The sequence below is a fragment of the Trematosphaeria pertusa genome, assembly GCF_010094035.1.
Source record: "Trematosphaeria pertusa strain CBS 122368 unplaced genomic scaffold BU26scaffold_3, whole genome shotgun sequence".
NCBI lineage: Eukaryota > Fungi > Ascomycota > Dothideomycetes > Pleosporales > Trematosphaeriaceae > Trematosphaeria > Trematosphaeria pertusa.
The window spans coordinates 328,126-343,729 of NW_022987214.1; the positions used below are offsets into that span (position 1 = coordinate 328,126).

The 15,604-nt window shown below is 49.1% G+C and overlaps 5 protein-coding genes across 5 annotated transcripts; 3 read left to right on the forward strand and 2 right to left on the reverse strand.

The window, feature by feature from the left end:
* Nucleotides 1-2,516: 2,516 nt before the first annotated feature.
* On the forward strand, nucleotides 2,517-4,475 carry BU26DRAFT_515288 (uncharacterized protein). Its single transcript, XM_033828031.1, has one exon. It carries the CDS (start codon nucleotides 2,647-2,649, stop codon nucleotides 4,186-4,188), a length of 1,542 nt encoding a protein of 513 aa, XP_033687859.1. The 5' UTR covers nucleotides 2,517-2,646; the 3' UTR covers nucleotides 4,189-4,475.
* A 3,486-nt stretch (nucleotides 4,476-7,961) lies between these two features.
* On the reverse strand, nucleotides 7,962-9,478 carry BU26DRAFT_515289 (Clavaminate synthase-like protein). The gene is made up of 3 exons (XM_033828032.1): nucleotides 9,241-9,478; nucleotides 8,950-9,135; nucleotides 7,962-8,875 (listed from the first exon to the last, which is right to left on the reverse strand). Exons 1-3 carry the CDS (start codon nucleotides 9,281-9,283, stop codon nucleotides 8,040-8,042), a joined length of 1,065 nt encoding a protein of 354 aa, XP_033687860.1. The 5' UTR covers nucleotides 9,284-9,478; the 3' UTR covers nucleotides 7,962-8,039.
* A 1,089-nt stretch (nucleotides 9,479-10,567) lies between these two features.
* On the forward strand, nucleotides 10,568-11,491 carry BU26DRAFT_418947 (NAD(P)-binding protein; the record flags this gene model as incomplete). Its single annotated transcript, XM_033823278.1, has 1 exon — nucleotides 10,568-11,491. The coding sequence occupies one exon, from the start codon at nucleotides 10,568-10,570 to the stop codon at nucleotides 11,489-11,491; it is 924 nt and encodes a 307-aa protein (XP_033687861.1).
* On the reverse strand, nucleotides 11,365-12,824 carry BU26DRAFT_515290 (uncharacterized protein). Its single transcript, XM_033828033.1, has one exon. The coding sequence runs from the start codon at nucleotides 12,768-12,770 to the stop codon at nucleotides 11,712-11,714; it is 1,059 nt and encodes a 352-aa protein (XP_033687862.1). The 5' UTR covers nucleotides 12,771-12,824; the 3' UTR covers nucleotides 11,365-11,711.
* A 1,257-nt stretch (nucleotides 12,825-14,081) lies between these two features.
* On the forward strand, nucleotides 14,082-15,601 carry BU26DRAFT_587573 (uncharacterized protein). Its single transcript, XM_033834690.1, is given in 4 exon segments — nucleotides 14,082-14,199; nucleotides 14,212-14,594; nucleotides 14,670-15,339; nucleotides 15,392-15,601. The coding sequence occupies 3 exon segments, from the start codon at nucleotides 14,508-14,510 to the stop codon at nucleotides 15,589-15,591; spliced, it is 957 nt and encodes a 318-aa protein (XP_033687863.1). The 5' UTR covers nucleotides 14,082-14,199; nucleotides 14,212-14,507; the 3' UTR covers nucleotides 15,592-15,601.
* The last annotated feature ends 3 nt before the right edge of the window (nucleotides 15,602-15,604 follow it).

Genomic DNA, 15,604 nt, shown 5'->3' on the forward strand with positions numbered 1-15,604 from the left:
CTAAGAAGGGACAGGAGAGAACTGCTAGAGCTGCTCCAAAAAAACGATGCGATAGGAAGGGACGGTTGGCCAAGGTCAGAATTCCAGTCGCTTAAGATTGTTCCCAAATGGCGTGGGTTTAGATTGCACGAAAGGAAGGAGGAAGCTCATAATGCTTATCAACAGAGGGTACGGGAGGTGCTATACAAGATGAGGAAGACGGAAGAAACCGGGGGCTTGGAACTAAACTACTGGGAGGCAGCCTGGCTTGCGAAACTACGGGCGTTACCTACCAGCATCCTCGCCCACCCCATTGAACAAGGATCTCCAATAGCCTTATGGAACCATACACGATTCCCTTCTCTCAGCGCTCAGAGCTATATCAATTCGTACGCGGAATGGCACGGTCTCCAAAAAGAGCACCAAAACTTTCTCGAGACAAAGAGAGTCATAAGCGAGGGCCTCCACAGCAACTTGCGATTCTCTAGCGATGGAACTAGAAGCACAAATGCCGCCTTCCCCTCATGGACGGTGGATTTAGCAAGCCATCAAAGCCTCAGTTCACTCACGCATCACCTCGCGAAGCCATCCAAATTCCAAGGATCAGTCGCTCGCCTTTGCAACAGTCCGCACAGCCATGAGACTCCCGCACTTGAGATTAGATTCCTCGAAATAGACGAAGTCTCAAGCGAGCAGGGCCATACACCCGACATTTCCAGTGAAGACGGCATGCTCCGCTCATCCCTTAACGAGGCGTCGCCTTCGTCACAGCAACTTGCCGCGCCAAACAGTTCTTCAACTATTGACGCTGAAGACTCCCTGTCTCACGTCCTCGAAGCATTACTCACAAGATCCTTGTCGAGTACATTGGATTCGTTCGTGGACTTTTGCATCGGCCGTCGCTGCATGCCCACGCACCACTCCTGGGTGATCTGCTCAGGCCGGGTCCGCGAACACGACAAAATCTGTGTCCTCTATGGCGCGAGCGTTCCGTTCGTGCTGAGGCCAGTCCAAGTGAACGAGAGTCACGCATCCTTCAAGCTACTTGGCGAATGCTATCTTCATGGACTCGCTGGGTTCCGATTCGATGGAGATTATTTGGGCTTGCTGTGTGATTACGGGAAGCACTTTGATGCCAAGTCAGTGGATGAGTTGCCGTGGAAGAGGGTCTGTTTGGTCTGACGCAATGAAAACTTTGTATGTGAGCCTCCACAGTTTCCTTTCCCTATCCGTAATCTCTAAGATGGTAGTCCGAAAATAGATCTAACAGCAATTCAGGTCTAAATCCATCCGAAAATCGGAGCAGACAACGCCAGCCGAAGGGCTCCAGGATCCGTCTTCCACTGCCGTGTAGTGCGCATAGAGAGGCCGAGTCCATATTTCGAGAGCTTCAGGAGAGTCTGGGTCCGCTGTCAGTAGCAAGCATCCTGGATGGATTCAGTGAGCTTACCGTTGCTGGTTGAGCCATTCCCTATGGGGCGAGGGCCCTAAGCTGCCTCGACAGCTTGGCCAGCGCTTCCATCACCGTCACCATCACCATCACCGTCATCGTTGCCGTCCTGATCCTTGTCCTTGTGGCGCGGCCTAACTTATATTAGCAACAGCACTCTTGGAGGCTCTCAGCACACAAAACCATTGTCGGTAAAGCTTCGGATCCCATTGTGACAAGTGCCTGGGTTAGGAATGTCAACTCACTTGCGCTCCTTGCTGTTATCCAGGAAGAATGCCTTGTCCTTCTCTTTGGCCTCCTTCTTCTCCTGTGCCTTCTTCGCCTTCTTCGCACGCGCTGCTTCGCCCAGTCGCTCGCCCTTGCACGCACCGCACTCCTCGTTCCAGAGATAGATGGCGTCGGGGTGAGATCGGCAGTAGACCTGGTGCTTTTTGCACCGCCCGTTCTCGTCGTAGTCGCAGCCGCCGGCCGATTGGCTGCCAATGGATGCCTTCTCTCCCGGACAATGGTGTCTCACGCCGCTGTACGGCATGGTGGATCTTTCGAGCTGTGGGGGTCGAAGCGCGGGGTTTGCTTGTCGAATTGCTCAATTGGCTTGCCGAATCTGTTGGAAAAGGAAGTATCGTCTAGGGGACTGGACTTATGTATTGGGCCGGGCGGTAGCTAGAGCGAAGCTGCCTGGAAGTGAAGGAGAAATTGAGCAAACGGAATCAGGCGGCTCCTCTCACCCGCATATCTCACCAGTGAAGGTTCACCGCATCTTATTTGGATGCTATTCGAGCTGCATTTCTTAAACCTTGCACCTCCTTATCTCTTCCCTCATCTGCTTCTCTCACTTTCCGTCCATAGATTCCCCAGCTCACCCTTGCATTACTACGCCAGAAGGGTGCAAATTCCTTTTCTAAATGTTTGCTTGCGCTGTTCGTGCTATTGCCAACTTCCCTCCTTTGGCGAAAGTTTTACGATTATCTGAGGTGTTCGAGCATTCACCCTGATCTTGATCTTGGCGCAAACGATTTTAGCGCGAACCAGCTACCCGGTAATAGGGAAGTTCCCCCACTCGCTCGACAAACGCCAACACCACACCCTCACCTTGACCTCCGCAACCTGCACACTGCCTACGAGCGCGCTCGTCCGACACACCTATTGCCCCAAGGCTGACCGCTTCCGATCTTGTGAGCGCCTCTCACGCGCCTTTCCCACGCTCAACCCGCTCGATGAAGCTGGTCGATGACACCTCCAAGCGGGACAATGACACCAGGCACGCTGAAGGCCAGGGCGGCGATGTAACGTCTGCGGTTAGCAGGGCTTCTACCGATCGATACGGCCACGAGCCGTTCGACTCCTTCCGGGATAAAGTCGCCCAGCTCTGCGCCGACGAGTTCGGTCCGCGCAACATCACGATCGAGCGCATGAAGGGCGGGAGCTTCAACCGTGTCATCGGCGTCACTGTTGCGCCGCGTTCGACGAAGAAATTGACTTTGAAGCGACTCCGCTCCCTCCTGCCCCGTATGTTGAAGGACCGCCGCGCCAAGAAGATTTTGAAGTACGTTCTGCGCATCCCACGGTACCAAACTGGAGAGTACGGGCTGGCATATGACATTGCAGTTCTACGATTCGCTCGGGCGCACGTCGACTTTCCAATCCCGCAGGCCATCTTCTTTGATGCGAACCCTTGGAATGTCCTGGGCTCTCCGTATATGATGCTAGACCGCCTAGTCGGTCAGAATCTGCAAGATGTTTGGAAGAAGCTCACACATGCGCAGCGCGCATGCGCGCTGCGACAGATCATGAAAATGATTACCCAACTTCAGGCCGTCACTAGCACTCTTGCCGGCGTCATCCATCCCTCGAATGATCCAGTCTCAATGACAGAAGTGCAGATTCAAAAGTTCCTCGTAACCTCCCGCAACACGACTGTGTCCAGGTCTCAAATTCCTCCAACGCCACCCAATTCTCCACAGACAACGCAAGAGCTCCTGCTGGACCAGTCTGATCGGTGGATTGCGCTCGAGAAAGCGATCAACAGGAATGGCTTCGTCGTGCCGCAGCAGTATAAGCTGAGGAAGATCATCCTCGCCCTTCATGAACAAGGCCTCATCCCCGACACCGACAAGTTCCACCTATGTCATGCCGACCTCTTCCCGCGTAACATCCTCGTCGACATCCCCAATCATCAGACGGTCAACATCACGGGCGTGCTGGACTGGGATGCCGAATACTCCTATTTCGCTCCCAAATTTGTTGCCTACCGCGCGCCGTTCTGGCTATGGCATTCCGACCAGTCTAGCACCGAAGCCGAGCGAAGCGAGATACTCGCAGCGATCGAGCCGGCGAATCCAGAGGACAAGGAGATGAAGAAGCTGTTCGAGGGGTTGGCCGGCGAAGAATGGAAGCGTTATGCGTTGACGCCGGAATATATCATTGCGCGGCGGATGTGGCGGCTTCTGAAAAGCGGCTTTGGCTCGAACGATGCCTTTCGCGAGGCGGATGAGCTTATACGGGCGTGGCGGGAGCTGCACTATGAGAGGGAGTTAGAGAGCGACTACTTCTTTCTTTCCGATGACGAGGACTCGGATACCGAGAGCGAGTGCGACAGCAACGATGAGTCTGTCGCTGTGGTCCCTACTGTGTCAACCAGCCGCTGGCGGAGCCCTCCTGAGAGCTCGCCAACTAGCGGCAGCACTGTCGACGGCGAGTCCTCCGGTCAAGGTGTGGGCGTTGGGGGTATACCGTGTCAGCAGGTGTGTGAAGTGTGACGATTCATTGAGAGTTAGGGTGACGATGGGGAGGGAGGGCGGTAGGCAATACCACCTCTAACGCGCTTCCAAAGCCGTCATCATCCATGATCTTTGGGAATGAGAGGGTATCCCATCGCCGGGTAAAGGAAAGAAGGACTGGTCGGACATTAATATTGGGTTGGGGAATCCTGGTTTAGGACGGATTTTTTTCCCTGCCCCTCATCGCAAGGACATGCACCTCTTTTAGCGCTTTCGTAGAGCATTAGACACGCCCATGGATTGTCGACAGAATCAAAAGTATCGCTTCACTCTCTCGTTGTTGATATCATGCGAGCATTGTTTCAGCTTTTAGCTATGTGTATACAGTCTTGTGAATATACTTACTATGTCCCCCATCACACAACCTTGATCGAGCTTTTTCTAATTCGCCGTGTTTCAACTAGTAGAGTAAAGTCCTACCCGGTGTGGAAAGGTATGCGCCATTCCTATTCCACTTGCAGACCAACGAGGACAAACCAAGGCATCGAAGTAAATAAATGCCTGGGAAGATGCATTAAAACACTGTAATCTACCAACTCCCGCCGCAAGCACCACACAGACAGAGTCGCGATAAGGTAGCCTGGAGGCCCTCACAATGTCTATCAGACTCGCTGCCTGAGGTACAGTGCCAAGCCAAAAGTTTGGTTCCCCCACAACGCGATCGCGCCTACCTAAAAAAGCTAACGTACTTTTATCATCAAAACCCCCATATTATCGCGTATTTCACAAACGAACGTGCCATATAAACGAACGACCTAAAAATGCCAAGCCCCCACTAAATGCCACCATCTCTATCATGAAGCCCTCCACAAACGCCTAATCGACTTCAGACGAATTCTAGATACAGCTTGCGCTCTAGGCTATTTAACAGGACCTAGAGCTAAGCGTGCGGCGCGCTGCAGCTCTCTATAACGTAGAGCGGGAGAAAGTCTACCGTTAATACTAGTCGCTCTACAACGTAAAAAGACACCTAATTTAATAAAGCTTACTATAAATAAAGAGTAGGCAATAGTTAAGTATATACTTAATCTAGACGCGCGAGAATTTACTCTCTAGCTTGCTACTATTTAAGATATAGCTAATTAGCTACTTACTAAGTAGAGAAAAAAGGTTATAGGTAAGAACTAGCTAAATAACTTTATTATACGCTATTCTAAGCTTAAAACGTAACTTAATTATAAGTATAACTATTAGAGAGTAAAGTAAGAAGATTCTATAATTATTTAGGCGTAGTTTAACCTAGTAGGTAATATAAAGGCAAAGTATAGTATTACTAATAAAGATACGTAACGTACTTTACTACTAAAAGCCTTATACTACTAAACGCTCTACGATTTCTTGGCAAGAAAAATTAATAAAAATTAATAGGTTTTTCTTAAATAACTAAGCGAAACCTTAATATTTTTCTATAAGATTTTAAACATAGATAGAACTATGCTATATACACCTACTATAAAAATTACACTAAGATATATTACGTAATTAAAAAGCTATACGTATTTAACTAACTTTTAAGAAAAAATCTAGTTTACTTCTAGTAAGTACTATTATATCTCTATAATAATCTATAAAACTTATAGTATATAGTATTTATAACTTAATAAAGATTTCTAGAAAACTTCTATAGAGCTAGCTCTTTAAGGTATAGCGTAATAAGAGATAGAAGTTTAAAAAAGATCTTTCTAGAGTTTTCTTCTCTAACTATAGATATATATAAATAATCTAGCTATATAAAGCTATATACTATAGAATTATATATACTATAAGCCTTCTATATATTTAGAAGTAATAATTTTAAGATAGTTTTAGTATATTTCTCTCTTTCTATACTATACTACTAAAAAGACTTTACTTTTAAGTAACTACTTAAAGCTAGTATATTATTAGTTAATAAGCTCTATATAGTTAAAACTAACTATAATATATAAAATAATAAGTTTATAGAGCTAGATTAACTATATATATATATATAGTTAGAAGAAGAAAGCTTTAAGAAGAAAATTTTCTAACTTCTATCTCTTATTATACTATACCTAGAAGAGCTAGCGCTATAGAAGTTTTCTAGAAACTTTTATTAGGTTATAAATACTATATACTATAAGTTTTATATATTATTATAGAGATATAATAGTACTTACTAGAAGTAAACTAGATTTTTTCTTAAAAGTTAGTTAAATACGTATAGCTTTTTAATTACGTAATATATCTTAGTGTAACTTTATAATAGAGTGTAATATACTATAGAGAATATATATATAAAATTTTATAGAAAGATATTAAGGTTTTGCTTAGTTATTTAAGAAAAACCTATTAATTTTCGTTAATTTTTCTTGTTAAGAAATCGTAGAGCGTTTAGTAGTATAGAGCTTTTAGTAGTAAAGTACGTTAAGCTATATAGGTTACCTATAATTCTAACTCTATCTAGTATAATACTATAGGCTTTATTAATACTCTCTATAGAGTAAGAGACTTTTATATAGTATACCTAGATAAGCTAGAGCTACTATTATAATTAGATACTTAAATTAAGATATATAAAAAAGAGAAGACTTTATAAAAGATAGTAGAGAATTTAAAACCTATATAAGTAGAAGATAAGAGAGTAACGTAAAGGCGCTACTAAGTAGAATAAGAAGTAATTTAGTAATAAGATTAATAGCTAGAATAATCTTAGAGATATACTTTAGAGCTTAAGAATAAGCTTTTTCTATAAGAGAGAGTAATATAATAGTCTAGCTTAGTATTTACTAGAGTTATATAACTTTGTCTAGCGTTTTAGCACTTAGCTCTTTATATATAAAGAGCTCTTAGAGTCTTCTTTTACTTCTTATCTTTAGATAGCTAAATTTAATCTAATCTACTCTACTTATTACTCTTATTCTTATAGCTTATAGAGACTATATTACCTATAATTAACTTATCTAGCTAGATATTCTAGAGCGTATATATAGTAGTAGAGACTAGAAGCTAGCTCTTATAAGTATAACGTATAAATATACTAGATAGTTAAAGATAATATAAATAAGTTAGATAGCTTATCTAGATTTATCTTAAGTAGCTTAGAGTTAGAGTAATCTAAATAAGATAGTAGTATTTAGTAGAGGCTTAGTATTTTTAGGTTATTTATTTATATAGCTTATTCGTTTATAAAGTACGTTAGTATTTTTAAAGTATTTACTTATATAGAGTGTTTGCTTATAAAGTACGTTATTAAGTAAGAGTATATAAAAGCTAATTAGATAATAGGTATTCTGCGGTTCTTCGGGGATTCGTGGCGATGCCGAAGAACTAGGTATCGTGCGCTAAGAGCCTTCAGGAGGTAAAAAGGCCGCTTAAAATGCTGGGAGATGTTAGCGGACGGGTTGGTATAATAGAGTGGGGATTAGGGAGCGGGGGGACCTTCATACCTTTATACGCAGCTAGCGCTTAAGTTTCTTGTTAACGCCCTTCTTCTTGCTCTTGTTCTTCTTCTTGGGCTTCTGCCCTTGCTGCTGCTGCTGCTCTTGTTGGCGGTTATGCTCTGCCACGCAGCTCCTACAGTTCTCTGTCTTGAGATGGACGACTAGATGAATATGGAGATTGACGTCAAAGAGGAGGCGGATTACCAGGCTGACGAACCTTGTCCATCATACGGGACGGAGGGTGTGCCTCAGCCTGTATCTTTCATCATTGAGAAGAATCAATCTTCCACATACCTAGGCAAACATTCTAGCCACAAAAATAGACAAATAATCCCAGGCCATTTGCAAGCAATGCCCACACCAAATACTCATTGGCATAGTACGGTGATACGGGGAAGCAGACTAGATGAAGTATACATAACTTCGTACCTATGCAACCGTTACCTCCGTCGCGGCGGGGACCTCGGCTGCCTGTGCAGCCTTTGCAGCAGCATCCTTCTTGAACTTCTCCGCTCTCCCATAACTATCCGCATACCCGCCCAGCACCGCCTGCTCCACCGTGATCGGCGGGTACTTGGCCTCCTCGCCCTCCTTCCTGCAGTTCGGCAGACACTCCACCACAAAGTCCGGATTGCCCGAGAAGAACACGGGGATGCTATAGCGCTCCTCGCCACTGACATTGATCACCCGATGCAGATTCGAGACATACCGGTCGTTACTCCAGCGCATCATCAGATTCCCCAGATTCACTACGAACGCGCCTGGCGTCGGCGTCACGTCCAGCCACTCCCCTGTCGCGTGCTCGTACACCTGCAGCCCCGCAACCCGGTCCTGCAGCAGCAGCGTAATCGTGCCGAAGTCCGTGTGCGCGCCGATCCCGCGCGTCAGCTTCGCCGGGCTGTCCGCCGGCTGCGACGGGTAATGCAGAAGCCGCATCGTCGCCACCGCGCCCTGCACGAAGTCGTCGAACCAGCGCTCCGGCAGGTCCAGCGTCAGCGCCAGCACGCGGAGGATGTCCGCGGCGAGGTCGACGACCCGGTGGTAGTAGTCCATGGCGGTGGCGCGGAAGCCGGCGACGTCGGGCAGCGCGGCGGCCGAGGGCCACATGTTGGGCCCGCTGTTAAGCTTCTTGTGCACGAAGTAGGGGTGTGTTTTCGGGATCTCGGCGCCGATGTAGAAGCCTTCTTTTAGCTCGGGGAGGGTGCCTTCTTCGAGGATTTGGGATTTTAGGAGTTCGTAGCCGCGGTTCCAGGAGTTTGTCGTGTCTAAGAGCTCTGCGTTAGCAGGCATTCTTTTTTTCGTGATGCGTCGTCGCCGGAGAGGGGCGAGTATAGTATACCTTTGCTGACTTCCATCTTCTGCTCAAGCGACAAGTCGAAGAACTTCTTGTTCCAGTCCATAATACGCTGCTGCAGCTCCAGCGGCACAGGGTGCCCGGTGATCTGGAAGAAGCCATTGTGCAGACAGCAATTGCGGACGTCGTCTACGAGCTTCTGCTTCGCGGCCGCATCGCCGCTATAGAAGGCTGTCCAGCACCACTACATGTTAGCGCTCAGCTCAATGGCATCACCAAGTACACAGCTAGATTCCCCAGGAGGACTGCGGAGTGAAACGAAGACGTGATGCGTACCCGAGAAGTCGAGGATCGGAGGAGCGTCGCCGGCGCTTGGCATTTTGGGGAAGGTGAGGTGTGATTGATAAGGAAACGCGCTGACTAAGACGTTATCTTTGCTTGATGAGCGGATTGACTGGAGGAAAGGATAAATGCGAGAACAGGGTTCTTGGAAGACGTTTTATGCTTCTGCACTTGCGCGCACACTTTCGCTAGCTTTTCCTCTTCCCCTCACGCGCAAGACGCGTTCGTGGCGTTGGTGGGGTGCATTTTGGAAGGCCGAACTCGGGCTAGGTCAACCCCCCACTTTCGACTATCTCTAGGCTGGTGGCGATAGCATAGCTGCAATGCAGCGTCTAGCTGGACTTAGGTAGGCGGGGGCTGTCGGCTCTTGCATGAAAGGCCAGGGAGGTCTTGGAGGAACATTCACTTCTGGTCTGTGCGTGCTGCTACGCCGCTCAAGCTTCTGGCACCTCGTATTCAAGCTTTACAGATCCCTGCAAACGCTCCGAAACGTTCCTGAAGCTTTAAGGCGACCGTCAGCATCGCTACTAATTGTACCTAGGTACATGCTATCGTACGGTAGAGGATTCTCCTCTCTACGCTTTGTTCTACATGAGCGCTACTTACGTATGGTATACGTATCTGAAAGTGGATTTACCTAGGTACGTTTTGTAACTGCCCAGGTGCACTAAGTTTAAAAGGGGCAGATTACGTGCTGTCTTATCTTAGTAATTCACATCACGTGGTGTTCTATTTCTGGCACACCTGGCATATCTCTTCGTTACCTTCCAAGTTCTCTTCATTCTCTTCCAAATTAAAAACAAAAGCAGAGCTACTATAGGGCCGTAATTACATACAAAAATATATATAACAACGTTTTCGCCACGGCTTGAACTGCCACATTACCCACAGCATGTTTCGCTGATACGGCGCTGTACCTACGGGCTAGTAGTATGCCCTGTTGGAGGTGCTGACCGTCAGCATGCGGCACAGTCTGCATTCGCCCATGCGACTTGGTCCGAAGGGTACATTTCATAGAGGAAATGTTGCTTACGCCACAATCAATGTTTTCAACCGAGCCCTCTATGGCTTGTTCATTGGTGCAGTGCGCGATTCTGCCCGACCGATCGTGGACTCGAGGATGCCTACCTATCAGACTTTAGTGGAATAGGAGGGGAGCTGGTATATGAGTCTCAGGTCATCCCCAATCGCAACCGCAACTGCTAACACAACGAGTCTCTCATTTCCGTTCTGCCGTCTGCGCATAGGTACTTCTCCCATTAATCGCACGCCGAAGCCTCCAAGCCACCCGTGCGAGAACACCTCCACCACGCTAGACACAATGGGCTCCGCAGACGTCGATCCAGACCTCTACACCAAAATGCAGAACCTCACCTCCACATACCACCGCGACGTGTACCCCGCCGTCTCCCCCACAAATCCCTCCAACAGCGCCGCCGGAAAAGTCGTCCTCATTACCGGCGCAAGCCGCGGTATCGGCAAAGCAATCGCACCCTCTTGGGCCGCAGCAGGCGCATCCGGCATCGCGCTATGCTCGCGCAAAGCTGAAGACCTCACCAGCACCATCGAGGACATTAAGGCCGCAAACCCCAAGACCGAGACGCTAGCCGTGTCCTGCGACGTCACGCAAGACGCGCAAGTCGCCAGCCTCTTCGCGCAGATCCAGCAGAAGTTCGGCAAACTCGACGTCGTGATCGCGAACGCGGGCGTTGGGAACCAGGGCTCCGCGTTCCCCAAGATCGGCGAGATGGACCCGCACGCGTGGTGGAACGACATGCAAGTCAACGTCCGCGGCGTGCACCTCACCGCGCACCATTATATCCGCACCTTTGGGCCCAGCCCCAGCGGGACGTTCATCAATATGACGTCTAGCGCGGCTACGATCGTCATCCCCGGGATTTCGTCCTACAATATGTCCAAGGACGCCTGCATCCGCCTCGTCGAGTTCTTGGACGTGGAGTATCCCGAGCTGCGAGCGTTCTCGTTGAACCCTGGTATTGTGAAGGGTATCGCCAAGATGGAGGCGTATCAGCCGTTTGCGCTGGATACGGTGGAGCTGACGGGCGCGTTTACGGTGTGGTTGAGCAGTGGGCGGGCGGACAAGATTAGGGGCGGGTATGTGAGTGTTAATTGGGATGTGGAGGAGCTGGAGAGGCATGGGGAGGAGATTAGGGAGAAGGGGTTGTTGAAGAGTAAGTTCTTGGCCGGGGTTCTTGGACCGCAGGGGTATGCGTTCGGGAAGTAGGATGAGCTCTGGAAGGTGAAGAGCGGGAGGACGGATCAAAGGATACATGAAGAATAAGATAGGAATAGAGAGAATAAGAACGCAAGCAGACTCTATGCAGGGGAATAGAGCCGAAGCCAAGGATGAAGCAAATACCTTATATCGTCCCAATCCAAGATCAGGGATATGCACAATCATCCTGCAGAGCCTTCTCATCACTGGAATGTCGTTGAAAGGCGCCTCATGCTTGCTCCGAAACATGATCGCTCGCCAACCTCCTCTCAATCTCTCGCCAACACGTCATCCTCCTCTTCGCCTGTCCCCAAAGCGTCCCCTGCACGCCATGCGACCAAATCCACCCATCACACAGAATCATCTCGTCCTCGTCCCCATAGTAACTCGTCGGCACGTCAACCTCCCAGATAGTCACTCTATCGTCCTCCGTCCAAGTACGAGAATATTTCGGCGTCCTGTGATTTGCATTGACGGCGACAAGTCCGATGTCCAAGTGCCGGCCCTTGTAGCGACTGAAGAGCTCGTTGATGTCCTTGGCGTCTAAGCCCTCCGGGCGAAGGAAGAAGAGCATTTCTAAGGAGGAGATGGAGAAGCAGAAGGTTAGGTGCGAGTCATCTATGTCCTGGAATGTCATCGCCAGGCGCTTGAGGTTCGGCGGTGGATAGGGAAAGTAGTCCGAGACGTCGAAGCTGCAGACCAGTTCTTCTAACTTCGGCATGCCGAGGAAGATGTTGTTGCTCGCGATGTGTGGCTTCACGAGCCGGATTTCTGAACCAGGGGTATATACCGGCTGCAGATCTATAGCTAGCCGTTTCAACGTGGGCCCGATGGAGGTGAAAAGGTCGATGATCTGAGGTAGCCGGACCATGGGCGCGTTCCCACATTGTTCTGTCTTCTGCGGTGATACGAAGAGCGATGTGATATGCCGCGATATGTCCGCCTCACAGAAGAGCTGCTCGTTGCGTCCAGCTTCCCCGTAGGGCAAGGCTTCAGGGTGATATCCAAGGCTAAGGCCAAGCGTTCTCCGGAAGCGCGCATAGTTTATACAGTTCTGCAGATACAGACAATGCGCATATAGATACCGTGAAGCTAGAGGATATATGCTCCGCGAGGTGAGAGCCAATGCGCGTAGCGCGTTTGTGGCTGGATCTGAGGGCGCATATGCGATCTGCTGTCGGCCGTCGCGAGTTCCCACTAGTTGGTCCAGGACTTGGAGGAAGAGTTCCAAAGGGAGTGGGGAGAATGCGCGTTGTATGCGCGTTTGGGGCTGCTCAGGTGGCTGCATCGTGTGGCGAGGGTTGGTGCACGATGTGGAGATGTGCCTTGCGGCGTGAGGTTGGGGAAGGCTTAAGCGGGGTTGGTGCTCCACAGGCCCCGTCAAGAAAAATGAGACTTTTTCTGATAAGGTAAGCAGAACCCACCCCCCTCCCCCCTGCGGCCTACAGAGCTACGCCTTCTTAATTTTTTTTAATAAAATTTTAGTATACTATTCCTAAAGTATAGAACTATTCTCTAAATAAATTATATATCTTTATCTTATTGCGTTGTAGAGATATGTTGCAGGTAGTATTGTTGATGTTCTGCTTCATCAGAAAAGTCTCACTTTTCTTGACGGGGCCTGTGGCTCTTAGTGCTGCTTACGTCATCGCACTTTTATTCGACTTTCGAAGGTTTTACTCCTCACTCTCACACCTCCTTCCGTGGAATCCGGACTCGCTACCCATGATTGGCCAGTATCATTGCCTTTACTTGACCACTGTTTGGTATTCCCCTCCGGATCATGTTGTACGTTTTGTTGCCCATGTGCCTAGCTGCCCGCTATAAGCTTACGGATGACCCGTACGAGCGGCTGAAGAGGTGGCAGCTCTCTTGCGGTCGACTATGCATTGTCCCACGATAATGGATTTCGAATGCTTGAGGATCCGGCGCTTACGCGATACGTACGCCATCTACGCCTCAAGGCTCCGACGTGTCCTCCGAATGATTAAGCGAACGAGTGACTGCGGGTTCTTTTTGGCAGGAGATATGTTCGCATTACACTGAAAGATCTCACGATCCTATACAGCATCTTAAGTGCCTCATACTGGTCTGTGATGGAATCTGTCCATCCGCAATTTCCAGGTCCTAACAACACTCGACATCTCTCTAGCCGTTCTACAAGGCCAAGGCGTCACCGAGCTCCACGTCTCTCAGCTAGTAGATAAGTTGCCTCCGAATCTCGAGCATCTTACAATCAATGATTGCGATCTCTTGGGCTACTACGCGTTTATAACAGCCGGGTATTGCAGGATGCCCATCCTGCCGCCTTTCCTCACTAGCGAACCTTGGAAAGAAAGTTGATCGGGTAATGGAACGACAAAACTTCCGAGCACGACATATAGAAGAGTGCGGAAAAACCTGGGTGGACAATGACGACACCACCTATCATCGCCATGCTCGGAACGTCACTCCTCGGGAATTCATGCATCAACGGACCGATCCGCTAAACTAGCAAGTGCTAGGAGTGTAGAAGGATTACCAAAATGTTTCACGGCATCGCGTTGCTCATTCTTGCACTCTCATTCTGCATGAATGCAGAGACGATAGATTATAAGAAGTACAGACATCAGCAGGCGACAAGCTTCCCGACTTCTCTTATGCTGGGTACCATCAATCCGAAACTGCGCCCCCAGCGCTCAACTCGCCTGCGAAGAAGGCTCTGAGTCCCGGCTCAGGTGACTAGTCAGCCGCTATTCAAGCCCCACTCGACCTCGTCTGGAAATCTGGAGGTGGTGTTGTGGAGCTCACCTCCGGGACGTATGCGCTCTCCTCTGGATTGCTCATCCATAATCAGAAGACGCTGCGAGGTGCTGGGATGGGAAAGACGATCTTGACGGTGAAGGACCTGAACAAGGATGTAGTAACACTGGGAAACTAGACGAGCGATGCAAAGAGGGGAAAGAGTGTAAAGATCACGGATACGTATGTACCGGCGGGCACCGGCACAGTACACGTCGTTGATGCGAGTGGACTTGCGGTTGGGATGGAGGTGTATATTGAAAGGGGAGTTACGCAGGCTTGGATCGATGCGATGGGAATGACCGCTTACGAGGGATTCAAATGGCTATCGGTGAGTTCGAGCAGCTACCGGCGGCGGCAATCTCCCTAGCGAAGAACTGTCGATCATGGACTAACATCCTATCAGCCCGGAACACTCGTCCAGCAACCCCGGCGCATCCAATCCATATCCGGCAAAGCCATATCCCTTAACGTTCCCCTCACGGACTCCCTAAATGCCACAAACACCATCATGTCGCCAATCCAACTAACACCCTACAGCCCTCCTCCACAACCGTCAGAAATGGGAATTGAAAACCTCAGCATGCACGTCAGCCCCACCCGCTCGGGTGTCATCCTCAACGACACTTCTTGCAGCCACTCAGCTGTGGTCATTCCTTCCTGGACAACTGACTCCTGGATCCGCAATCTCGGCCTCACCGGCTTCAACGACCACATCACCGCCATGCAATCGTCATCCTGCATCACTATCACTAATGTCACCATGAACCATGATGGGCCTACGGACAACGGCAGGGGATATGCACTAGATATCGCTATTGATGGCACGCAGATCCTCGTGCATAACTGCAGGATGCTGGGCAAGAAAGACACGAGGAGTTATAGCGTGGCCACGCAGAGCCTGACGCCCGGACCCAATGCGTGTATTGGATACGAGGCGCAGCAGACAATAGAAAGCATTGAGCCGCATCAGCGATGGGCGCATGGATTTCTGAACGAAGAGAGTAAGGGAGTAGCAGTGCTATTCAGGAATCGTGCGGCAGCCGGGAGCGGTCATGGCTGGACGGCGAACAACGGTGCGTGGTGAACTTGTGGTAGCTTATTCCAATCTTGGCTAACATTCCGCAGCCGTATCGTACAACACGAATGCTTCGGCATACACTATTCAGAACCCTCCGATCGGTCAAAATTATTGTTTTGGCTGCGTGGGACCTAAGGATCCGAGACAGGTTAATAACGGAACATTTGAGAGTTACGGCGCCTTTGTAGATCCGCCGAGCTTGTTTGAGGCGCAGTTGAAGGATCGAGGATTTGAGTTCAAGCTATGAACGCTGGTATATC

Bases quoted from the DNA above. Each gene is read 5' to 3' on its own strand.
- BU26DRAFT_587573 (XM_033834690.1), top strand. From the start codon at position 14,508: ATGGAGGTGTATATTGAAAGGGGAGTTACGCAGGCTTGGATCGATGCG. The intron at 14,595-14,669 runs GTGAGTTCGAGC...ACATCCTATCAG, and splicing joins AGGGATTCAAATGGCTATCG to CCCGGAACACTCGTCCAGCA. The intron at 15,340-15,391 runs GTGCGTGGTGAA...AACATTCCGCAG, and splicing joins TGGCTGGACGGCGAACAACG to CCGTATCGTACAACACGAAT.
- BU26DRAFT_515289 (XM_033828032.1), bottom strand. From the start codon at position 9,283: ATGCCAAGCGCCGGCGACGCTCCTCCGATCCTCGACTTCTCGG. The intron at 9,136-9,240 runs GTACGCATCACG...GGTGCTGGACAG, and splicing joins TCCGATCCTCGACTTCTCGG to CCTTCTATAGCGGCGATGCG. The intron at 8,876-8,949 runs GTATACTATACT...CAGAGCTCTTAG, and splicing joins GAAGATGGAAGTCAGCAAAG to ACACGACAAACTCCTGGAAC.
- BU26DRAFT_515288 (XM_033828031.1), top strand. From the start codon at position 2,647: ATGAAGCTGGTCGATGACACCTCCAAGCGGGACAATGACACCAGGCAC.
- BU26DRAFT_515290 (XM_033828033.1), bottom strand. From the start codon at position 12,770: ATGCAGCCACCTGAGCAGCCCCAAACGCGCATACAACGCGCATTCTCC.